Here is a 25,823-nt window from a genome sequence, read left to right as displayed (position 1 = left end):
ATTTTTACTGTGCCATGGTCCGTTCTTATCAAATTATGGTATTGCTTTGCACTGTTGTAACTATGTGTTATAATTATGTGGTTTTTGTTAGTTTTTAAGTTGGTTTGTCATATGTTTTCGTGATATCATTCTGGAAAAACATTTTTATCATTTCTTAATGCATGCATTACTAAATGACAATAAAAGGGGACTGCGTGTCCTCATAATCATAATAAGAGGATATCGACAGGATGCAGAGTTGGGCAGAAAAGTGGCAGATGGCGTTCAATCTGGATAAGTGTGAGGTGATGCATTTGGAAGGACAAACCAGAAGGCTGAGTACAGGGTTAATGGTCAGTTACTTAAGAGTGTGGATGAACAGAGGGACCTTGGGGTTCAAATCCATACATCCCTCAAGGTCACTGCACAGGTTGATAGGATAGTTAAGAAGGCCTATGTGATGCTAGGCTTCATTAATAGAGGGATTGAGTTCAAGAGTAGAGAGGTCATGTTGCAACTCTATAAATCTCTGGTGAGACCACACTTAGAGTATTGTGTTCAGTTCTGGTCACCTCATTATAAGAAGGATGTGGAAGCTATGGAGAAGGTCCAGAGGAGATTTACCAGGATGTTGCCTGGATTGGAAAACAAGTCTTATGAGGCAAGGTTAGCAGAACTGGGACTTTTCTCTTTGGAACGTAGAGAGATGAGAGGGAACTTGATAGAGGTCTACGAGATTATGAGAGGTATAGATAGGGTGGATAGCCAGTACCTGTTTTCCAGGGCACGAATAATAAACCCCAGAGGGCATATGTACAAAGTTAAGGGAGGGAAGTTTAGGGGAGACGTCAGGGGTAAGCTTTTTACACAGAGGGTTGTGGGTGCCTGGAATGACTTGCCAGGGATGGTGGTGGGGTATTTAAGAGAACTCTTGGACAGGCGCATGGATGAAAGAAAAATAGAGGGTTATGGAGTAGCAACACACATAAAAGTTGCTGGTGAACGCAGCAGGCCAGGCAGCATCTATAGGAAGAGGTACAGTCGACGTTTTGGGCCGAGACTAGCCGAGGCTATCTCTTATTAGCTCTTCTTTCAGTTAATCCTGACGAAGGGTCGCAGCCCGAAACGTCGACTGTACCTCTTCTTATAGATGCTGCCTGGCCTGCTGCGTTCACCAGCAACTTCTATGTGTGTTGCTTGAAATTCCAGCATCTGCAGATTTCCTCGTGTTTGGGTTACGGAGTAGTGTGGGTTTAGTACTTTTTTTTAAGGAATATATGGGTCGGCACAACATCGAGGGCCAAAGGGCCTGTACTGTGCTGTAGTATTCTAGTGTCTAGTCACTAGTGTTCTTTGTTGGTAGTTCTTTATCCTGGAAACTCCAATCCAACCTCACCATACAAGAACTTTCACCAAAAGTTTGACAAGGTTCCACACGGTAGGCTTATTCAGAAAGTCAGAAGGCATGGGATCCAGGGAAGTTTGGCCAGGGAGATTCAGAATTGGCTTGCCTGCAGAAGGCAGAGGGTCGTGGTGGAGGGAGTACATTCAGATTGGAGGATTGTGACTCGTGGTGTCCCACAAGGATCAGTTCTGGGACCTCTACTTTTCGTAATTTTTATTAACGACCAGGATGTGGGGGTAGAAGGGTGGGTTGGCAAGTTTGCAGATGACATAAAGGTTAGTGGTGTTGTAGATAGTGTAGAGGGTTGTCGAAGATTGCAGAGAGACATTGATAGGATGCAGAAGTGGGCTGAGAAGTGGCAGATGGAGTTCAACCCGGGGAAATGTGAGGTGATACACTTTGGAAGGACAAACTCCAAGGCAGAGTACAAAGTAAATGGCAGGATGCTTGGTAGTGTGGAAGAGCAGAGGGATCTGGGGGTACATGTCCACAGATCACTGAAAGTTGCCTCACAGGTAGATAAGGTAGTTAAGAAAGCTTTCATAAGTCGAGGGATAGAATTTAAGAGTCGCGATGTAATGATGCAGCTCTATAAAACCCTGGTTAGGCCACACTTGGAGTACTGTTTCCAGTTCTAGTCGCCTCACTATAGGAAGGATGTGGAAGCATTAAATAGGGTACAGAGGAGATTTACCAGGATGCTGCCTGGTTTAGAGAGTATGAATTATGATCAGAGATTAAGGAAGCTAGAGTTTTTCTCTTTGGAGAGAAGGAGGATGAGAGGAGACATGATAGAGGTATACAAGGTATTAAGAGGAATGGATAGAGTGGATAGCCAGCACCTCTTCCCCAGGGCACCATTGCTCAATACAAGAGGACATGGCTTTAAGGTAAGGGGTGGGAATTTCAAGGGGGATATTAGAGGAAGGTTTTTTACTCAGAGAGTGGTTGGTGCATGGAATGCACTGCCTGAGTCAGTGGTGGAGGCAGATACACTAGTGAAATTTAAGAGACTACTAGACCGGTATATGGAGGAATTTAAGGTGGGGACTTATATGGGAGGCAGGGTTTGCGGGTCGGCACAGCATAGTGGGCCGAAGGTTCTGTACTGTGCTGTACTATTCTGTGTCCTAAAAGGACTGCAATGGAGGAATAGATCAAGCCTAATCTTCCATTTGACATCATGACTGCTCTAATTGTAACCACAACTCTCTATATTCTCACCCACCTGTGAAAACCTATTAGAATATTTCATGTCATTTCAGCGATAGTAAATCTGTTTCTGCTCTTCCCTATTCTTACTTGGCATTTCCCTACTTCCATCTTAAAAAATATTGAAAGATGTTGGTTTTATTGCTCTGTGAGGAAGAGATTTCTTTCAGGACTCTCCGCAAGGAAAATAAAATCCTCATCTCTGTCTTAAATGAACAACCCTTTTTTCTAAAAAAAAAAGTGACCCGACCCACTTAATCTGTAAGCTTTCACTCACACAAAAGGAAAGATTCTTTCCATCCTGTTAAAAACTGTCTGGATCTTACATGTTTCAAACAAATCTCTCCTCATTTATAAAGCTTTCCTCATGAGGCAACAGCCCGATAGACATTGGTCTGGCAACCACGAGAAAACCTGCAGATGCTGGAAATCCAAGGCAACACACACAATATGCTGGAGGAACTCAGCAGGCCAGGCAGCATCTACGGAAAAGAGTAAACTGTAGACATTTCGGGCCGAGACCCTTTATCAGGGCTGAAAGAAAGCTGAGAAGTCAGAGTAAGAAGGTGGGTGATGGGGTGCGGGAGGAAGAAATACAAGCTGGTATGTGATAGATGAAACTGAGAGAGGACGAGGGGCTGAAATAAAGAGCTGGGAAGATGACTGGTGAAAGAGATAAAGGGCTGGAGAAGAGAGAATCTGATAGGAGAGAGTAGAAGACCATGGAAGAAAGGGAGGGAGGAGGAGCTCCAGAGGTAGATAAGGAGATAAGGTGAGAGAGAGAATAAGGAATAGGGAAGTGGAGTGTGAAGTGGGAGGAGGGTGCAATTAATAATTACCGGGAGTTCGAGAAATCGATGTTCATGCCATCAGGTTGGAGGCTACACAGACAGAATATAGGGTGTCCCTTCTCCAACATGAGTGTGGCCTCATTGCGACAGACGAGGAGGCCAAGGACTGACATGTCAGAATGGGAAAGTGAAATCGAATTGACATGTGTGACTACCAGGTAATTCCGCTTTTTCTGGCAGATGGATCGTAAGTGTTCGGCGAAGCGGTCTCCCAATCTACGTTGGGTCTCACCGATATACAGGAGGCCACACCAGCAGCAGCAGATGCAGTAGGTTACCCCAACAGACTCACAGATGAACTGTCGCCTCACCTGGAAGGACTATTTGAGGCCCTGAATGGTAGTGAGGGAGGAGGTGTAAGGGCAGGTGGAGCACTTGTTCCACTTGCAAGGATATGTGCTAGGAGGGAGATCAGTGGGAATGGACAAGGTAGTTGCATTGGGAGTGATCCCTGCAGAAAGCAGAAAGTGGGGGGTGTAAAAGATGTGCTTGGTGATGGGATCCCATCGGAGATGGCGAAAGTTATGTAGAATATGTGCTGGATGTAGAGGCTAATAGGGTGGTAGGTGAGGATAAGAGGAACTCTACACCTGGAATTGTGGCGGGAGGATGGAGTGAGTCCAGATGTGTGTGAAATGGAAGAGATGCAGATGAGGGCAGCATTGATGGCAGAGGAAGGAAAGCCCCTTTCTTTGAAGAAGGAGCTTCCTTGAAGACCTCATTAGGTCTAGAATGAAAAGCCTCATCCTGAGAGCAGGAGCAGCAGAGACGGAGGAACTGAGAGCAGAGAATGGAATATTTACAAGTGACAGGGTGGGAAGAGGTATATTCCAGGTAGTTCTGAGAATCAGTGGGTTTATTAAAGGTATTGATGAATAGATTGTCTCCAGAGATAGAGAGAGAGAGAGATCAGGAAAGGGGTCGGAAGTGTCGGAAATTGATGAAGTAATTTTCAGGGCAGGATAGAAGTTGGAAGTAAATTTGATGAAGTCAATAAGCTCAGCATGGGTTCAGGAAGCAGCATCAATGTAGTCGCTATGTATTAATTATTGGGCAACAATATCTTTGATCACAGCTATTTGAAAGAGATAGATTTTCTGAGATTTTTCCCAGGGTAAAGAAACAAATAGTTATTTATGATATAAGAAGCACCAAAATTATGGTTCATTGATATCATAACTATCATACTGTATGTTTCAACCTCTTTTATAGCTTGTCTGGAACTACCATACTTTTTGTAAAAAAGCAGATTTGTGCGATCAACTTTTCCAGGTTCTCTCTGTGGAAAATTATTTCCTTTAAATGAAGCAGACTTTGTAGTAAAGTTAATTTTGACTCTTAGCAGAAGAGTAATTTGATTGTCATTTTCACCCAAGCCCACTCCATATCTCTGCAATATTGTCCATCTCCATAATTCTTTAAGGAACCTGCAATCCACTAATCACAACCTTTTGACCTTTTGCTCATCCCTGTACTTAATAGTTCCTTCTTTGGTAAATTAAGACTTAAATGGATGGGATTCTCTTCCACAATCTCTACGTCTCTCCTTCTTCCATTTTGGAAACATTGTACCCTTGAGATCTGTAACCTGTCATTTGTCATTGGTGTTAACTTTTGATAAAACCCCTGGAAGAAGATAGGTGTTTTTGTTGTTCTTGGCATGATATAAGTGGAAGTTATATTTATCTAACTCATCCGGAGGTATATTGCTGAGAATTTTTTTTTAAAGTTATTATATTCCTAAGCATTGCATCTTTCACATTAAGAAAATAAATATTGGAAATGTAAACAGTCTGAAAAAGTACTCCAGAGGGATTCATGTTTGACTAGTATACACAGTTAAATTAATAACTGGAACATTTGCAAAACAAAATTGAGATGATGCTCAAATCAGAATATAGCATGTGTGATTTGCCCTTTGCAGCCATCTAGTGGTGCTAGACACAATAGCGCCCTTGGCACTTGGATATTTATTTCAAGAAAATGATCTAATGAAGTTTACAGCCTTTAGGACATGGTCCCATGGATGTCCAAATTTCTCTGAATATTCTGCTCCCTCATCGTATTTCTTATTTGTTCTATTTTTTAAAAAATCTTCCACAAAGCAAAGTTATTGTATCTGCCTCAGTTGTGTATTGTGATGAAGGATTCTTATCTCCTGCACATAGATTATATCATAAAACACTACCATATAAATACTTTTTACATAATTCTCATTTCTGCCCTTTTAAATATTGTTTTAAGTAAAACTGTATCCTAAGTGGAAAGATATGCAAAGTGTATGCTTGAATCTACAGAACAAATTGAAACAAAACAGAATTGCTGGACAAAGTCAGCCAGTGAAGCAGAATTTGTGCAAGAGAAAATAGTTCATATTTTGAGTCATTGACCCTTCCGCTGAACTTGAGGGAAAAGTATAAGTTTATAGTTTTCAAAGCAGTTGTTTTTCTTTTTTCAGACAAATTGAGCTTTTTTTTTATAGGTATTCCTTCTTTGTTATTTTTACACTTGCACATAATGTGTGGGTTCCTTATTATTCCAATTTTTTTGCTTTGAGTAACAACTAGGAGAAAGTATTTTACATTTTTTTTCATAGTCATGCATTGGAAGTATTGTAGAGCATGAAACAGCTTTTTTTTTTGGTGCCCTTCCAACGTTAGACCAGAAGATATAGGAGCAGAATTAGGCCATTTGGCCCATTGAGTCTGCACCACAATTTCATCACGGCTGATCTATTTTTCCTCTCAGCCTCAGTCTGGTTATGGTGAAACTGCTGTCACCAATTTGAAGTGTTCAATGCTGGATCAATGGAACATTAATATGTACTTTCTTGTATCTAAAACCTACTGTGAATACTTGTCAGTTGAGGGAAAACAAGGTAAAAGCCTAAGGAGTTTAGAAATCTTTCCTCCCAACAAGCTTGGCACCCTATGATCAATCAGCTCAGTTGGGCTGTCTTCATCCTACAGCTGTCAAGTATCCTGAAGTGCATCTAATTTCTGCTTTATTCCATATGCCATTCATACATTCAATAAAAATGTATCCCCACATTTCTTCTTAATCCTAACTTCCCAGTTTGGAAATTACACTAATTTTAATGTGCTCTTGCTCATTACTTCAGCTCAGCGCACTGAAAATGGCAGCTTACTTCTTCAGGACATTAATTGGAAAATCACTGGTTTGTATTAAAGTCATAGACTTAAGAATTGTCTTGAGATTGTTGAGTATTCCTTTGGCATTTTGCTTTTGCTCTGATTTGTCATTGTTTATTTTCTTTACTTTTACAGCAAATCACAAATTTGACAATGGCACATCCAACAAGGAAATGGAAACTAAGCTTAACCATGTATTGGACACTCAGATTTCAGAGTTTGCAAGTTTACCAGCCGGAGTGAAACAGTACCAGCAAGTGCAAAATAGTTGCTCTTCCTCTGAAACCTTCAAAATGCTTGTGACAAGCATGCCCAGCTCACAAGCTTTGAATGAAACTGTTTCCTTGGAAACGATGCACAACTGTGTTGATCTGGCTGCATTTGTCAGCCAAGAATACGATGAACTCAGTGAGATTGAAGTCAAAAGCATTCGGAGCTTAGAAGTGGACAGATTTGTTGGACAAAGTCAAGGGGATCTCTCAACAATCTATGAACATCAAACTGAATCCCTCAGATTGAATGGAATCTCAATAGGTTCTGACCAACAAGAAATGGTTCCTGAATCTGATAGTGCAGCAGTAGTCAAACAAGCTGGATCAGATTTAGATTTGACAGATATAGAACTAAAACACAGCAACAAGGATCTTTATCATGGAAACATTGTGTTAGGAGTTTGTTCTCCAAATAATACAGATACAAATGAATCGTCTCTATCTAATGACTGTGAAGATAGTGAAAAGGAGGAACTGTTGCATTCTGTAATGAGCTCTGAACATGTAGACAGTGAGTCTGTCGAGCAAGACTCTGTGAAAAGAAAAATCGAGAATGCTGACTATCCCAATATTTATGGGGTTATGAAGCGGTCTCTTTCAATTATATCTGACTCTGGCATAGAGAGTGAGCCCAGTTCTGTGGCTTGGCCTGAGATGCGCAAACCTCTGGATTCATCGAATGACCGAGACCTCATGCAAGAGATAGTCAGAGCACAGGCAATACACAGGAATTCCCTAGAGGGTGGTCACACTGAAAGTGGCACTAGTCTGCCAAGTGGCATTCAAGCTTCTTTAACATCAATCAGTTCATTGCCTTTTGAAGATGAAGAGGAGATAGAACTCAGCAAATTAACAAAATCTCTCTCGGCCCCGCAGATTAGCAGCTCTGATGAGTTGGATGAAACTCCCAACTCTCTGGTGCAGAACCGAACAGTAGATAAAAGTGGCTGGGTCAGTGGGCATCCCTCAGAAAAGACAGAGGAAGGCAACGATGAAATGGATGCAATTCAAGGAGATGTTTTTGATTCCCCTGCAGATAAAGAAATCCTACAAACAAGCTTAGAAGAATCAGTGCAGAACGATGCTTATGCAAAGGCTGCTGAGAAAAACTCCAATGATGCAGGTGAAAATCAGTGGATATCCTGTGAAGTGAATGATTGCCACCATTGTGCAGATGCACTTGATGCTACGAGCCCTAAGGACAGCACAGACCATACCATTGAAGAGCTTCTGTGCAAGAAGGTGGATTTCAGTGAGTTATTAGGTAGAAGTAGTAACGCACATGACCCTAACAGTCACACAGAGGAGATTAAACACTCCCTACCTCCCCTTTCTGATGAGGTCCAGAATGGCCAGCCTGGTTCATTTGACACCATGCTACCAGATGGGGAATTTGTACCAGACAATATTGGCGAGGTATCCACATATGAAATGGCCACACAGTCTGAGTCAACAGAAGCTTTGGAACCAACCACAGCTCCTTTCAGTGAAGTGGTTTTGAATGAGAGGCTTTGTCACGAAGAGCTCCCATGCCTACGGGAAGGAAAAATGGAATCTGCAGTTAACAATAATCAGCACTGTGACAGTCTCGCCCAGCAACTTGATGAGTTTGGAGGAGAAGTGCAACCCATCGGTAACAGCGAATGTGAACTTGAGCCCCTCGTTGATGGTGCAACTCCCTCCGGAGCTGCTGGCTCAGGCATGGTGTTTGAGAAAAGGAACATGGTTGAGGTTGTGAATCTCTCTGTTTCATGTACAGCTACGTGTCTGCCATTTTCTTCCATGCTCAGGGATTCTCCAGTTGCCTTTCCTTCCAAGCAGGTGGCGTCACCCATCACGAGACAGCCCATGGGCTCCTTTGGAGTTGTGCCGGCTAATTCACAGGACAACGATGAAGAAACCAATGAGAGAATGGTAAGGTAAGGATGCTACCAGCTATTGATTCATATTCTTTCAAGCCACTGTGCTTTAGTGGGTTGCAACGTGACCAAGGAATTTGGAGTTGGTGGATGTGAGTTCAGTGTTGGAGCCGGATTAGCCAATTTCAGCTGGGGCATCAAAATGGGTGCCGGAAATTGACAAAAACATTCTGGCACCAAAAAAGTTCAAAGTACATTTACTGACAGATTATGTATGATATATACAGCCAAAAAGATTAGGAGGGAAAGATTTAAGCAGAGGGAGGATTTGAAAGGACTTGAGGGGTAATTTCTTCACTTGGAGTGAAATATGGAATGAGTTGTCACAGGAAATATTTGAGTCAGTTACAATAACAACTGTTAAAAAATTCTTGAGCAGATACATGCACAGGAAGCTTCGAGGGATTTGGGCCAAATGCAGGCAACTAGGACTAGTTTAGATGGATTTCTTGGTTGGCATGGATAAGTTAGGCTGCAGGGTCTGGTTCTGTGCTGTGCTATGATTCTAGAAAGAACCGCTCTGGAGTTCAAATGTCCTGAAGTCAGGGGAAGGTTAAACCTTCCCACAAATGGTAAATTAAATGGCCAGCAATCACTATAGATAATCGCACATAAACCGTGTTTAAGTTAGCTTAGCTGTTTCTCCAGTAATCACACCTGTCCCAAGGCAGGGGATGAGGACTTTTAGAATCAAATCCAAATGTTAGTACTTGTAAGCTAGGAAAGTAAAAATGAATTGGGTTATTATTTAAAAATTAATATTTACCCTGTCATATCATCATCTGGGAACCAAGGGCAGCATGTACTAGGCGAAGACTGACTGTTTTAAACAGGTGGTTTTGAAGTACAACAGGAATAGTGAATGTGAGAACTCAATCAGACACAAAGTTATGTCTAAACTTGGCACAGACTATCACTCTGAACCATTCATGTACCAAATGGAAAGAGTTCATGTTCAGCATCTCAATCATGTTCCTCATTCAATTAGATCACAGTCGTTGTGCCTATCCTTGGCTGTGTCAGTATGAATATGCTTTTTTAACCAAACAAAATAAAGGCTAATTAAAAATTTTTAAAAAGAACACTGCCAATGTTAGAAGATGGCAGAATCAAGTATCATTCCTGGTTTTCAGGTTTTCATTGGATCTGACTGTGATTATATTTTGGGGGAGAGTGAGTTTCCTAATACCACCTAACATCACAAAATCGTACTTGAGGTCTTTACTTTCTTCACCAGACACCAGCGAACACGAAAATTATTTTAAGTACAAGAACAGAAGTAGAAACATTTGGTCCACATACCTGAGACAAGTTGCTGGAGGAACTCCAGCATTTTGTGTGTGTTGCTTGGATTTCCAGCATCTGCAGATTTTCTCTTATTCCTGAGACAAATTACTTTGTTTAAAGCTTTACCTCAAATACCTTTGTAATCCAATATGAGTTACTCTCATCTGGGACAAACAGTTGGTCGCTTAGTTTGCCACACAATTAATGATAATTATCTAAAATCTTGTTTATAATAATTAAGATAATTTACCTGAACAAATTCACATATCTCCAAATTTCACCTTTTGAGACTTCCTTGTTTAGCAAAGGACTTTATTACTGACATATGGGAACTTCTTCTCTTCGGCTGAAGATGATGGTTAGTTGCTTACATTATTTTAAATCTCAGTATTTCGGTGTTCGTCAAAGCGAACTATTTGGTAGTAGCTGTGAATGTAACTTTTCATGATCATTAAGCAATGTTCATTAGAAAGAGCTCCACAATCCATTAATAAATTGACTTGATGAATATGTTGATTAACTGGGCCATGTCAGTATAAAGAAGGTGGAGGTGTTAGATGTGCTATAACAGTTGACGATGGATAATTACCCAGAGTCAGATAGCATCTATCGAGAGAAATGGACTGTTGATGTGTAGGGCAGAAAGTGGGTGAAGGAGGCAAATTGCCCACTTACATTCATAGTTCAGGGCACAGAATATAAAAATGGGAATGTTTTGTTACAACTTTAAAAAAACATTAGTTAGACTGCACTTAGAGTACTGTGTGCACTTCCAGAAAGATGTGATTATACTGGAGATGGTGCAGTGGAGATTCACCATGAGATTGGCTGGATTGAAGGACTTTTGATATGGAAAGAGATTAGATAGTCTAGTATTGTTTTCCCTGCAGCGAAGAAGCTAAGGGGTGATCTAATAAAAGCATACAAGATTATGAGAGATAAAGATAGGGTAGATAGTCAAAATATTTTTCCTGTGGTAGACTTATCAAAGACACAAGAAGATATAGTTTTAAAGCAAGAGGAAAAAGTTTTAAAGAGGATCTGAGAGGCAAGTTAATATCTGGAACTTACAGCCCAATGTGGTGATGGAATCAGATACAATCTCTACATTTAATAAGCATTTTGGCAGATACTTAAATAGGCAAGCCACAAGAGGATATTGTCATAAAGTGGACAATAGGGATTAGTGTAGTTGGGGGAATAAAAGATCAACATGGGTGGAAGGACCAGTTCTGTGTTGTACAACTCTCTGATTCAGTAGGATTGCATGATTATCATCCAGTAATCCAGGTATCTTCTAGGGGGTAAGTAGATAATTGACGCCTTGTAAACAATATGCTTTCATTTTATTAGATTTCAGATTAAGTACCTGAATCCTACCTTTAAACTTCCTCATTTTAGAATTGCATTATGTGTAGTTCTTTGAATTAAGAAAAAAATGCTGATGATCCTGATCTTGATACTTGATCTCAAATGTGAAATGTGGCTATTGTGCATTTGATATTTGGGCAATACTGGGAAAATGGATTCATCACTGATCAAGTGGAAGTTCATCTTGGGCAGTCTCACTGAAAGTTTGGGTGTCTGTTTCATAACCTTCTGATAAGCAGTTCTATTGAAGTTATTGGCCCTAAATATTTCCTAAAAAAATTAACTGGAGGGCAAATATAATGTGACCAATTTAAGCACATCGGAACAAATTTCTGCAGCTAGGGTTAATGCTAAAGATACAATGCAGTCAATCAGATTCTGATGAGAAAAGAGTAAAGTTATGTTGGTTGTGGATTCGACTAAAAATATAAACATCTGTAACATCAGTCTTGCTGATGACTGAGGTACTGAGAGGTTCCAGCATTTCACAAGTGGATGTAAGAATCCTCGTGCCATTATTGCAGAACTGCAGGTGAGTTTTTCCCAATTTTCTGGCCAACACATGTCCCTCCATCTATTTTGTTAACATTATCTGGTCAATCTCACACATACAAGGCAATTACTGAGAACTCACTGGATGCAAAATAGAAATTGTGAAGTTATGAAGAGGGCTGAATAATTGCATCATTACTTCTTTCTCTGGTGAGAGAAAATGGCACTTTAGAGTATTAAGAAATAAGGATCTCCCTTTCTTAAAATTGTGAGGTACAGTATTTGCAACAAAAAATTCTGAAACAGACCTTCTGTAAAATAATAAATTTTTCAGTTATTATTCAGTTACTTGAGAAGTGAAAGACAACTACCTTCAAATTCCTGTTCACTTTGAGAACATGGAGTAGTTCAGCAAAGGAAGAACATGATGCCTGTGCCAGCCAAGATGTTCACCTAAACTAATCCCATCTGCCTGCATGGAGTCTATCTACTTCTCTTCCTTTATTGCTTGTACGCTTGGCTAGCTGTTTAAGCAATGCTATCGTATATGCATTTCCGGCACCTACCGGCTTCTGTATAAAATAAAATTAAATCTATTTTAAACTTTCCCTCTCTAAACCAAAGCCCTTTAGTATTTGACATTTCCATGCTAAGAAACACAAGTGTGACTATCCACCCTCTCTAAGCCTCTTCTAATTTTATGTACTTCAATTGGGTGATTTTTTTTGCCTCCGATGCTCCAACAAAAATTCAAGTTTGTCCAACCTCTGCTTGTAACTAATACTCCCCAATCCAGGCAATACCCTGGTGATTCTCTTCTGCATCCTCCCCAAACTGTGTCCTTCCTGTTAAATGACAACCAGAACTATACATTTCTGAAAGTGGCTGAAGCAGCAACATATTGACTTGCTAATGGGGGACAACATAAACAATGGATGAAGGCAAGAATTTCATAAGCTTTCATTACCATTGTGTTCACTAGTGTTGCCACTTCCAAGAGCTGTGGACTTGCATCCCAAGGTCCCTCTGCAAGTCAGCGTTCTTAGGGATGCTGCTGTTTACTGTGATCTTTACTTTTATATTGATCACCCAACGTGCATCACCTCACAGGTGTCAGGATTAAACTCCGTCGGTTATTTCTCTACCCACACTTCCAAGTGATCTATATCCTGCAGTATCCTTCCTCACTATCTGCAATTGTACCAATTTTCTTGTCATCTAGAAACTTTCTAATCAGGCAACCTACATTTACAGCCAAGTAATTTATATGTATTTTTACAAATAATGTTTGTTTTACAGTTTTGTGCAGGCCAAAATTGAGTTGATAAAGGGACTGAAGTTTGAAGGCATGCTGTACAGCGACCTGCCATTTCTGGCTTCTGATGTTCCATACTTCACCCCAGAAGAAGAGGAAGAGAATTTTGAGGAGGGAATCCACCTAGTGGTCTGTGTTCATGGATTGGACGGTAAGTACCAACTGTTAACATTCACAACTTGTAAATGTTCTTGTAATCACTAGAAGCGTCATTTGCGACCACATTCTGTTCACCTTATTTCCCTTTCTATCTCCAGGCTTTATCATCCTTTTACTGTCTTTGATAGCTTCTCTCATTTTACTTCACTGGAGCTTGAGGTCATCTGAAGTCTATGACTTATGTTATCTTCAACTATCACTCCTGTACTTGCCCACTTATACAGGCTACAAAACAGTGCACTGCCCATGAAACAGTGCAATCATAGTAAAAGTATTTCTGTCTTTCCAAATGACGTCTTCATTGTACCTTCTGGTCACTGTAATCTCTGACAGCCCTCCAAGGTATGTGTCCAACAGCTGCTGCACATTGTTCACCTGTGGATTTTATTGGTCCACTAACTTCAGCTGTCAAGTCCTAACTTCTAGAATTTTCTCTCTTAATCTCCCTACCACGTTAATTCTCTTTCCTGCTTTAAATCCTTCTTTAAAATCCCTCCTCAACCAAACTACAAAGTATGAGCAATAGCCCTATTGAGCCCAGCATCAGTTATTCTTTGCTCATGCCTATCAGAAGCACCTGGTGAAGGCTTTTTGTATAATGTGCTGTACAAGAATGCTTCCTTGTTTCAGGTAACAGTGCAGATCTACGACTTGTCAAGACGTTTATTGAACTGGGGCTTCCTGGTGCCAAGCTCGATTTCTTAATGTCTGAAAGGAATCAGGTAGGACATGGTGCATTTACCTGGGCTACATATTTGTGGAGCTGCTTAGATAATCATTTATTTGACTGCCACAGGAAATGGAAAAAAAGGTGAAACGTGAACTAAAATTGCCACTACCTTTGGAAAAAAATAATGTATATTTTTTGTTCTGACATTTATCTTTAGAATGAAGCATGAAATCAAGCCTTTAGCTGCTCAATTTAGAGGAATGGAATGGTAGAGTTTTGAAGGTCGTGGAGCTAGCTCTGAGCTCCAGGCCTATACTCATTCCTCAATTAATTACTAGATTAGTGTTTATAGGGATGTATTGCCATGTTTCCAACTTAGATAGTAAATTCATCTCATGTCCACCATTTGCTGTAGAATACATTGGAACATACTATAGCTGTAATCCTCCAGATGGTACATCACTACTAATCTTGCCTTTTCTTTCCATCTTTTCTGTCACTCTTTGGAACCATTCTGACATGTTAGAAATCTAAAGTCATAGCACTTCCAAGCTTTACATCCACTTGAAAACTTGTGCCAATCAACTGGCAGATGTATTCAAGGATGTTTTCAACCTCTCATCTGCAGTCAAAAGATCTCACCTGCTTCAAAAGGGCAACAATTATACCAGTGTCCAAGAAGGCACTTAATGACTATCATCCAGTGGCACTCACAGCTATGGCAATGAAATGTCTGAGTGGTTGGTCCTGGCCCAAGTCAACTCCTGCCTCGGCAAGGACCTGGACTTACTGCCACAATAGGTCTACGGGAGACGCGATCTCAATGGCTCTTCGCACGGCCTTAGATAACCTGAACAATACAAACACATGTCAGGATTCTGTTCGTTGACTATCATTCAGGGTTTAACACCATCATTCCTGTGGTCCTGATTGATAAGCTATAGAAGCTGGGCCTCTGTATTTCCCTTTGCAATTGGATCCTGGACTTCCTAATCGGAAGACCACCGTCTGTGCAGGTTGGTGTTAATATCTCCTCCTCGCTGACGATCAACACTAGTGCACCTCAGGAGTGTGTGCTTAGCTCACTGCTCTACTCCCTCTACACATGACTATGTGACTAAGTATAGCTCAAATACCATCTATAAATTTGCTGATGATACAACCATTGTTGGCAGAATTTCAGATGGAGATGACAGATGACTGGAGGAAATATTCAGCTAGTGGAGTGGTGTTGCAGCAGCAGCCTTTAGTAAGACTAAAGAGGGATCAGAAGCGGAGAGAGGGAGCAATTTCAAGTTCCTGAGTTCTGAGGATCTAACCTGGTGCCAACGTATCAAAGGCAAGACAGTGGCTATATTTTATTAGGAGTTTGAGGAGATTTGATTTGTCACCTAAGACATTCAAAAACTTCTATGTTTGTACCGTGGAAAACATTTTGACAGGCTGCACCAGTGTCTGATATGGGGGTGCTGCTACACAGGGTCGAAAGAAGCTACAGAAAGTTGTAAAATTAGTCAGCTCCATCTTGAGTACTTACCTCCATAGTATCTTTGACATATTCAAGGGGCAGTGCCTCAGAAAGGCAGTGTCCATCTTTAAGGACCCCCATCTCCCAGGCCATGCCTTCTTCTAATTGCTACCATCAGGAAGGAGGGAAAGAAGCTCAAAAGCACACACTCAGTAATTCAGGAACAGTTTCTTCTCTGCCATCCTTTTCCTAAATGGACATAGAACCCATGAACTCCACTTCACATTTACTTCTTATTTCTGTTTTTGCATTACTTTTAATTTAACAATATAATATACATCTATATACTTACTGTAGTTGATTTACATATATATTTTCTTCTATATTATCATGCATTGCATTATACTGCTGCCAGTAAGTTAACAAATTTCATGACATATGTCGGTAATATTAAACCTGATCCTGATTCTGATTCAGTAACGTACCTAATTACCATTATTGCATTTGAGGAACATAATGAGTTTAGGCCGTTGTTGTTTTAGATGCTTCAGAGAGAAATCAGCTATTATATGTACTATTTCCCCTATGAATTATTCATGTTTAGATGGAAGATAAAGAAACGAGGTTTACAGAGCTACCTAGTTTAAGTACGGCAACTCCTCTCTTCCAACCTTTTTCTCCCTGCCCACAAACATGAGAATAAATTAAAGCTGAATCTTAAAGTGGTTGCAAGGTTTCTGAGACAGTGCAGGATAATAAAACAAAACTCAATCACAGATGAAGAAACAATGCAGTTCAGTAGTTCAACAGTACAGACGTTCAATATTTCAGCAGTTTCATTTAATACCAGAGAAGTGTATACAATATACATCCTGAAATTCTTTTTCTTCTGAGACATCCACAAAAACAGACAAGTGCTCCAAAGAATGAGTGATAGTTAAAACCCCAATGCACCCTTCGACCCCCTCCCACACACAAGCAGCAGCAAACCCACAACACTCCCCCACCCCTACTTCAGCAAAAAAGTATCCGCACCCTCTACCCACCAAGCATGCAACAGCAAAGCCCCCAAAAAAGTCCGTCATCTGCAGTACAACAAAAACTAATTGTTCACCGGACAATTCGACATGCCACAGGCTCTCGTTCTCCCTAATAAAGGGAAAAAGAAGTGTCCCATTTCACAGCGAGAGAGGAGACATAACAAAACATCTCGCTGATTTAAGGTGTTAAAACTCTGTCGTGTCACGTTTTTCCCCCCGAGTACTGTGACCTGAGAATCGGCAACAATCTCTCACCCACCAACAAGAGAGACAGCACAACCCGCCAAGTACTCATCCTCCAATAGCTGATCTGATGTTCCATTCTCTCCTGTGATGCTTCAGTCGGCGGCACCAGCTAGAATCAGTCCATCCACAGGGCCGCGAAACCTCAAAACCCCCTAAAGTTGTGCTCGTCTTCTAGGCCGTGTCTTCAGGATATTGAAAAGTAACCAGCCAAGAGCCCCCGGGAGTGGGTCCCACCACCGCAAGGAACCAAAGTCTGAGTGTAACTCCAGGTCAGGATCTTTAACAGAACCCCATCCACCCTGAAAGGGAAAAAGAGAGACGTCAAAGGTAGAAAAGCTATTATTGTAGATGAACACAAAAGAATCACAATTTAGCCATTGTGACTCCACCTGCACCCCCACCTCCTTCGTACAAGTTACAACAGTCTACTGCTCTGACTGAAACTTCATGCTTATAAATTGCAACAACGTGAATTTAACACAGCACCTTTTTAAGGTTTTAAAGCGATTCAAGGCATTACACAGGTATGTAATATGACCAGACTTTACACTGAGCCAAAGCAGGAGACATTGGAGAGGGCTCAGTTGAAGAAGTAAGTATGAAGGAAAGCCTTTACAGAGGAGAAAGATGCAGTTGTAAAAAGATAATTAGGGACAGTTGACTGGAGATTAGCTTGTCTGTGTTTTGATAATGTATTCGACAACAGGGAGCTAAAGCATATAGCAGTTAATCTGTAATGAAATTGTGTTTAAAAAGAGTCAGAGTTCTTGCTCCTAATCATCTGTTCAGTGAGCCTTGTAAGGGGAGAACCCCGTTGGTCTTTTCGCCAGAGTTGTTGCCTGCCAAATAGTCTGCAAATGTGCATTAGGTCATTGTAAAACTAGCTTCACTGTTCGTATTTTTAAACTCTATTAAATATGTCTTGGAAAACTATATTTATTTTGCCCCATCTCCACTTCCTCTCAGCCCACAGTCAAACAGCATGTCCAGCACACTTGCTGTCTAGACTTGCACAGAAAGAATAGTGGGGAGGAAAAATTAGTCCAGCATTTAAATACATGGTGTGCAAATAATATAGGCTTTTACTAACAGCAGTCTCCAGTGAATTAGGACTGACAGCGGCTGATATCCTTCCTGGATGATGGTGCGTAATACCTTGTAAATTAAACACTGTAGGAGACCAGCTACTTCAAAGCAGCTCCAATTTGATGCTACTAACAAATTACACAAGAGGGAGCTATTGACTTAAAAATGATACGTCAGACAAGCAGCAAGTTGGAAAGTTTGTTCCGGCCTTTATATTCATGGCATGTTGGATTTTCACACTCTAATAAGGATTCCTAGATATTCATGGAAAATCTAACTTACTTGAACCCAGTAGTTATGCTGGTAAACACTAGCCCCCCCCCCCCCCCGCCCCCGCAATGCCTGACAATTCCTGGTTAAAACTTTCCAGCAATAATTTAACAGCAGGGAAGTCTGCTTGCCCCAAATAGATATTCATATGTATTTGTGCTCACCCCATCTTCCCGCTGCCTTAACCGTGATAGAGGTCTTCTTGTCCTTACCTATCACCCCGTCAGCCTCCATATCCAGCACGTCATCCTCCACAACTTTAGATTATGAGGACACTCAGTCCTCGTTTATTGTCATTTAGAAATGCATGCATTAAAAAATGATACAAATTTCCTCCAGAATTATATCACAAGAAACACAGGACAAACCAAGACTAAAACTGACAAAGCCACATAATTATAACATATAGTTACAACAGTGCAAAAAATACCATGATTTGATAAAGAGCAGACCATGGGCATGGTAAAAAAAAGTCTCAAAGTCCCGATAGACTCATCATCCCACGCAGGCAGCAGAAGGGAGGAACTGTCTCCGCCCTGAACCTCCAAGCGCCGCCAGCTCGCTGATGCAGCACCATTGGAAGCACCCGACCGCAGTGGACTCTGAGTCCGTCCAAAAACTTCGTGCCTCCGTCCAGCCCCTCCGACACAGCCTCTCCGAGTACAATCCTCTGCCGAGCGCTTTGACCCTACCCCAGCCGCAAAGCAACAAGCAAAGCCGAGGACTCGGGGCCTTCCCCTCCAGAGATTCTGGACCACACAGTAGCAGCAGCAGCGAAGCAGGCATTTCAGAAGTTTCACTAGTTGTTCTTCCGTGCTCTCATGTCTGTCTCCATCAGATCAGGATTGTGCACGGCACCCTACTTGACAAATAACAGACATCACCACCGGAGTGGCCGCTGTGAGCTGTGTCGGGCCGCCATCTTCCCTTTGCAGGGTCCAACTTCTGCTATCTTCAAAGGGATCCTACCACTAAGTATATCTTTACCACCCCGATCTCCCTGCTTTCTGCAGGGATCAGTCCCTCTGTGATTCTCTTGTCCATTCATCCCTCCCCACTAATCTCCCTCCTGGTACTTATCCCTGTAAGCAGTTTAAGTGCTACACCAGCTCATACTCCTCCTCCCTCACCTCTACTCAGGGCCCCAAACAGCCCTTCCAAGTGAGGCAACACTTCACCTGGGAATCTGCTGGGGTCGTCTGTTGTGCCCAATGCTCCCAATGCAGACTCCTCTACATTAGTGAGACCCGTCATAAATTGGGGGACTGCTTCATCAAGCACCTCTACCCTATCTGCCACAGTGTCCAAACATTTCAATTCCCATTCTGACATGTTGATCCATGGCCTTCTTGTGTGCCAAGAAGTGGCCACACTCAAGATGGAGGAGCAACACCTTATATTTCGTCTGGATAGCCTCCAACCTGATTGCATGAATATTGATTTCTCCTTCTATTTAAAAAAAATCCCCCCTTCCTCTATTCCCCACTCTGATCCTTTCCCTCTTCTCAGCTGCCTGTCATTTCCACCCTCCCCCCCCCCACCCCCCCCGGTCCTCTCCTCCTTCCTTTTCTCCTACGGTCCACTCTGCTCTCCCATCTGATTCCTCCTTCTCTGGCCCTTGACCTTTCCCACCCACCTGGCTTCACCTATCACCTGCCAGCTAGCCTCCTTCCCCTCCCTTTCCTTTTCACCTTCCCCCTTCCTTCTCAGTCCTGAAGAAAGGTCTTGGCCCGAAATGTTGACTGTTTATTCATTTCCGTAGAAGCTGTCTGACCTGCTGAGTTCCTCCAGCATTTTGTGTGTTACTTCATATGTATAAGTTCATCAACAAATAACTACAAGCTCTTCTCTCAGAATTGCTGATGATTTCCGCAATGCCCCTCAACACCAGAGCACATCTCCACACTCACATGCGCAAGTTGCTGTGTATCTCTGAATTACTTGTTTACTTGTTTCTCGGCAGAAATGCATTTGCGACCATCTCCAATTACTTTAGTCTGCAGGTTTGGCCAGTGATGGATAGATTGCAACAGACAATGAATGTCACCCAAAGCTGTTGCTTAAGTGATTCTAAAATATGGGGCATTGATGGAAAAAATGGAGAGCTCTGTGTGAGGGAAGAGTTTGACTGATTTTAGAGTCAGTCAAAAGGTCAGTACAACATGTGGTCCAATGAATATGTTTTCTGAATTAGTACCCTCATGTCTTGGAAGCCCATTCCCATTACTTTTTGTACCTTCCTCCTTCCCTCCCATGTTCATGCCACAACACAGGCACAGTACTTAAAAAAAAGCAGTCTTCTGACTGATTAGGTACTTCTATGTATTGTGGCTTATAACTAGATCATCACTTTTCTCAGACAAAAAGAAACATTTCCCACAGTGAGACTGAACTCAGAGACCTTATTATCTAAAAAAGAAATCAAGCCATATCGTGTTAATGGGCTGAGTCTATCACTGTCAAATTAGCAGTAAGTTCTCCACTGCTGCTCTAATTAACCCTTTTCATCGGCTCTGCTGCATTCACTCAAAGTTATCATCCAGCTGGATGAAACGTTTTCACATTTGGGGAAAATCTACACAGACTGTCTTTAAGCAGCAGTTATAGAGCGTCCGAGAACAGCACCTTGCATTCATTCGGCTGATAGGGAAGAGAGTAACTTGGTGTGCTTCTTAGTGAAATCAGACTGAAAGAAATAATGATACAAAGGGCTGGATTGCCCAACCTTACCTCTGTTGGCCAGCCTTGATCTCATCAGCTCTGTTCATACTTGCGGAAACCTTATTAGGAAACCATTGATGGCCTACTACATTATTGATTATGTTCATTGGCTTAGGGAGGTTGGTCCCATGATGACATCTTGTGTTAAATCTGTAACTTCTTTTGTTTTATAGATGACTCTCATAGAAATCCTTGTGGAGGCTTGTCGGTTATGCACTTCTGTTCAGTGGGGAATGGCACCCCTACTTGCTATCCCCTCTTCCATCTGCCCCACCCCCAAAATAAACACAGCTGAGGAATATCCTGGAGTTTATTTATCAATCAAGGAGGAACTTAGTGTGTGAAGAACATGTCAAACCTTGAAGTAGATGGGCTATAGCAGGAGACCACTTACCGACAGAAATACATTCAATGGCCACTTTATTAGGTATAGGAGGTACCTAATAAATTAGCTACTGAGTGTAACTTCTGTCTTTGTCTACTCAATCACTCAAAATACCTGTGTGTTGATGGATATTTTGGGCAAACAGTTATATGGACGTCATTTCCCAGTCATGTGTGGAGTTTCAGTCTGAGCTGTATGTATGTGTCTTCTACAACTAAATGCTTCTTAGCATTTGGCAATCTCAGCAGAGCTGGATCACTGAATGGCAGGGCCAGATGCTGAGGTAAAGGCTGGGAGATTCCAGCTGACAGCAGTGCAGTGAGGCGCCATGCAGAGGGCATGCTGTCAGAAGGTTGTGAGCTTAGTGATCAGCAATCTATTCCATTGATCCAGCTCTCCACCAGAACCAAAGGCAAGACCTGACAAATAGTTCCCTCTGCAGGTCAGATGATCCAGCTCACTTTTTGGGAATTTACAAGGAAATAGCCTGATGTGTTTTGGAGGAATCATAATAGAGTGGATAGTAATGTTAAGAAAGGTATAAAGTTAGTACAAGGCATTATTTTCTTAGAGGAGAAATAGCTAGAGGAAAATAAGCACTATGACCAGACAGCTAAGAGAAAATATACACAAACAGTGATAATATACACAAAAAGATAAAGATAACACTATTTTCTTTAACAATTAGGAGTTTGGTGTTATTATTTTGTCTTAGGCCCAGCACATGAGTGCAATTACAAAGGAAGCATGACAGTGCCTCTACTTAGCAGTTTGCAGATATTCAGCATAACCATCGAAAACTTTGACAAACTTCTATAGATGTGTATTGGAGAGTATATAGACTGACTGCATCACAGCATTGTAAGGAAACACCAAAGCCCTTGAACAGAAAATCCTACAATATATAGTGGATACAGCCCAGTCCATCACAGGTCTATCCCTCCCAACTATTCAGCACATCTTAGTGAAGCACTGTCACAGGAAAGCAGCATCCATCATCAAGGACCCCACCACTCAGGACATGCTCTATTTTTGCTGCTGTCACCAGGAAGAAGGTAGAAAAGCCTCAGGACTCACATCACCTGGTTCAGGAACAGTTATCACCGCTCAACCATCAGGCTCTTGAACCAAAGGGGATAACTTCACTTGCCCTATCACTGAACTGTTCTCACACCTAATGGACTCACTAACAAGGACTTTTCATCTCATGTTCTTGATATTTATTGCTTATTTATTTAATATTATTATTTCTTATTTTTGTATTTACAAATTTTGTTGTTTTGGCACTCTGGTTGAATGTTCTAGTTTGGCAGTCTTTTATTGTTTCTGTTATGGTTATTATTCTATTGATGTATTGAGTATACCAACAAGAAAATGAAACTCATGGTTGACATATGTACTTTGATAATAAAGTTTACTTTGAACTTTGAGTAATTCAGTATCTGATCAGAATCAGGTTTCTTATGACTGACGTATAGTATGAAATACAATTTGTTGTTTTGCAGGAGCAGTGCAGTGCAATACATGAATATGTACTATAAATTACAGTAAGAATATTAACAAAATACAGTGCAAAAAGAGCAAAATGGTGAGCTGGTGTTCCTGGGTTCAGCAATCTGATGATTATATGTATGATACTACGCTGAATTCATTGAGTACTTAATGTATTTAATTGTTATTTGCTGAATTCTTCCATGTGGAATTAGATCATTCAATTTTAGATAAACGATGCGAGGGAATGGTGAGCTAGGGATTGAAAGTGGTCTAAATTCTGTTTTGTTTATTTACGCGGAGCTAAAATGAAAAGTTATCTCTTTTATGGCAATACCATCAGCTTTCCGCCCTTGAAATATATGTGCTGTCTGGTGAATCAAGACAGATGGTTATCTCAGTTCTTTGACCAGAATGACATTGCCACTGTTTTGTTTTGAATCCATTTGACTGCAGAGTGATACCTTTGCTGATTTTGATACAATGACGGATCGACTCTTGGACGAGATTGTTCAACACATCCACCTCTACAATCTGACGATATCCAGGATAAGGTAACAGATCTGGTCTCTTACTTGATACATAATTGTCCATCTGCAAACTATTCATATCTATCAGTGAAAAGTGGAAATCATGAGATATGTAAAAAGAATGTTTTGAAGCACTTGAGGTAATACTTCCAAAGTCAAAAAATAAGCATGAGGGGGGATGCATTCAACATCATTTTATGGTGAAACCAATCCCATAGCACGGAAATGGCTGGCTGTTCTAATATAAACCATCAACATTCACCTATCTAAATAGAAGCAAGCACAGGACTTCCACAACGCCTTGTTAAACATAGAATTCCTGAATGTCAGAGTAAATTTGGAATGTTGAATCAATTTGGTCTGTAGTGGTGTGCTATCTTGATGAAATACTCTAATTCCTTTGGTCAGACCTAACGGAGATCCACAATCCCATAGATTTCAATGGGGAAAGTAGCCCTTGGCCGGAAAGCAAAGAGGAGGATAGGTTCCTTTTTAAATTATTTCTGTTGGATTTATTTGTCTATTTTTGGAGTTTTTGTCTCTCTTAAAAACTTTAATAAGGCTATGGTTATTTGCATTTCAAATTAGATATTTATGATAACATATATTCTTAGTTTGAAATATTTGAGAAAATATTAAGTAATCTTCGTTTTTTTACAGGCTGGACAGGTGAGGTGGTGTTTTACCAGCCGTCAGTACTTCTAAGGTCTTTCAGGGGCAGGGTTTCTGAGTTTGCCAGCAGATAACCCCCAGAAGTCCTGGGCGCTTTTATCATAATCTAGGCTCTTTACATTTGGGTCATGTAAGTACAGGTTTAGTAAGATTTAGGCTACAGTTCTGTGTGGTACACCAATGCCAGTAAGATTCACCACCGTTGACAGCCTTATCAAACAGCTTCAGTACCAGGGGTACAGTGAGAGCACGAGAGTTACATTACCAGCCCAGTAATCCAGAGGTAGAGATCAACAATGTAAAGCCCCGTTGTCATGATTCCACCATGAGAACCAGGCTAAATAGAAATCAAACTGCTGGAAGAGCACAGTGGGCTCACTAGCATTCGTGAAGGAAAAGGGATGAGCAATACTTCAGGAGCAGAATCTCCAACCAATACATCGACCATCCACTCTTGCCAATCACCCCAGTGAGTCCTGCCAGCTGTTTGGTTTTTCACTCCATATTCCAGCATCTGCAGTCCCTTGTGTTTCCAACTACAGAAAGTAAGGGTAGCTAATAAACTGGATCGAAAAAAATGCTAGCGATGTCCAGATTCTGAAAAAACATTTTTTAAAAACTTCCAAGTATTTATGTTTTAAAGTATTCTCAGCAATTGCAGCTTCTTGTATAAATGCTCAATTTTACTGAGAGTTCCAAAATTAAAGAAATAGCTCCAGTAAAGGAAGTCAAGGTGATCGACTAATTATCGCAATGGGAAAATAAGCGGGTTAAATAGCGTTGGGCCTGAAAAGGTTAAGTCCAAATCCTAATCAAAATTGTGTCTGCAGCCACTTTTAAATTGGAGTTAAACTGATAGATAGCTGTACCTGTGTCACTGGCAAAGACTTCAATGTAGGAACTGAGACAAGAGAATGTGATCATGGGGAGTTAACGAACAGAAGGCTGGGAGGTAGTAAATAGGGTGAAGTGGAGGAAGGAGTAGCGACAATTCCAATGGGGACAGAAAAATCAAGAAGGAGGGGAAGCAATCAGGAATGACCAGTAACAATCCCCCGGGCTAATGTGAAGCTATCGCTTTCTTCCTGATTCCAACTTCTTGTTGCTAGTGGCTGCTGATTACGTCACATGTAGACATGGTTGTACTGGCCTCAGAAAGGCCAGGAAGAATGACACTGAACGAATATTCAATTATTAGTCATTTGTTTTTTGAGGTTTCAGACCATTTCCATTTGCAAAGTGTTATTAAGATCATTTGTAAACTGTATGACATTGGAGGAAGTTACAAAGTGTGCCACCATGATAGGTGATTGATATAAATAAGTTGCTCAACCACTTCTCAGATTAATCACTCCAAGGGCGTAGACAGTCCTGGTTTTATAGAGCATCTTATGTTGTATAATGCCTTACTTTTCCAGCAGGCTGAACACTCCACTGACTGTGGATATCAATCTCCCAAATGCTGAACGTGATTACAAATCTAGTTTAAGCTACTGAGGTGAAAGTTACTTTAGTCTGTTGCCTGCAAGGCTGCAATGGGTAATTGGAAAAGTTCAATCTAGTTTTGAGTAGCCTTGGGCACATATAATGGGAGTATTCTTAATTTACCACTAGTTGCCGCATCCACTCAGATGCCTGATGTGGAGAAACTTGAGGTTATCCACTTTGATGGGAAGATTAGAAAAGTGGAGTATTGCATAATGGAGAGAAAATACAGAATTCTATGTGCCTTTGTGTATATACTGTAGAAAAGAAAATTAGGATGCAGGTACAGCAAAGAATTAGGAAGACAACTGAATTAATGGCCTTTGTTGCACTGCAGAGGGAATA

The 25,823-nt window shown here is 41.1% G+C and overlaps 1 protein-coding gene across 2 annotated transcripts in view; it reads left to right on the top strand.

Moving 5' to 3' along the window:
• Positions 1-25,823, top strand: part of fam135b (family with sequence similarity 135 member B) — a 386,005-nt gene that overhangs the window by 327,567 nt on the left and 32,615 nt on the right. For both annotated transcript variants that reach the window (XM_063058308.1, XM_063058318.1), the window contains 4 exons: positions 6,735-8,790; positions 13,240-13,406; positions 14,045-14,136; positions 23,248-23,345. In XM_063058308.1, coding sequence (XP_062914378.1) covers positions 6,735-8,790; positions 13,240-13,406; positions 14,045-14,136; positions 23,248-23,345 — 2,413 coding nt within the window. The remainder of the gene's footprint in view (positions 1-6,734; positions 8,791-13,239; positions 13,407-14,044; positions 14,137-23,247; positions 23,346-25,823) is intronic.

Source organism: Mobula hypostoma, chromosome 1 (assembly GCF_963921235.1).
Source record: "Mobula hypostoma chromosome 1, sMobHyp1.1, whole genome shotgun sequence".
Lineage (NCBI taxonomy): Eukaryota > Metazoa > Chordata > Chondrichthyes > Myliobatiformes > Myliobatidae > Mobula > Mobula hypostoma.
Note: the sequence above shows the minus strand (reverse complement) of the source record. Positions and strands in the feature narration are given on the sequence as shown.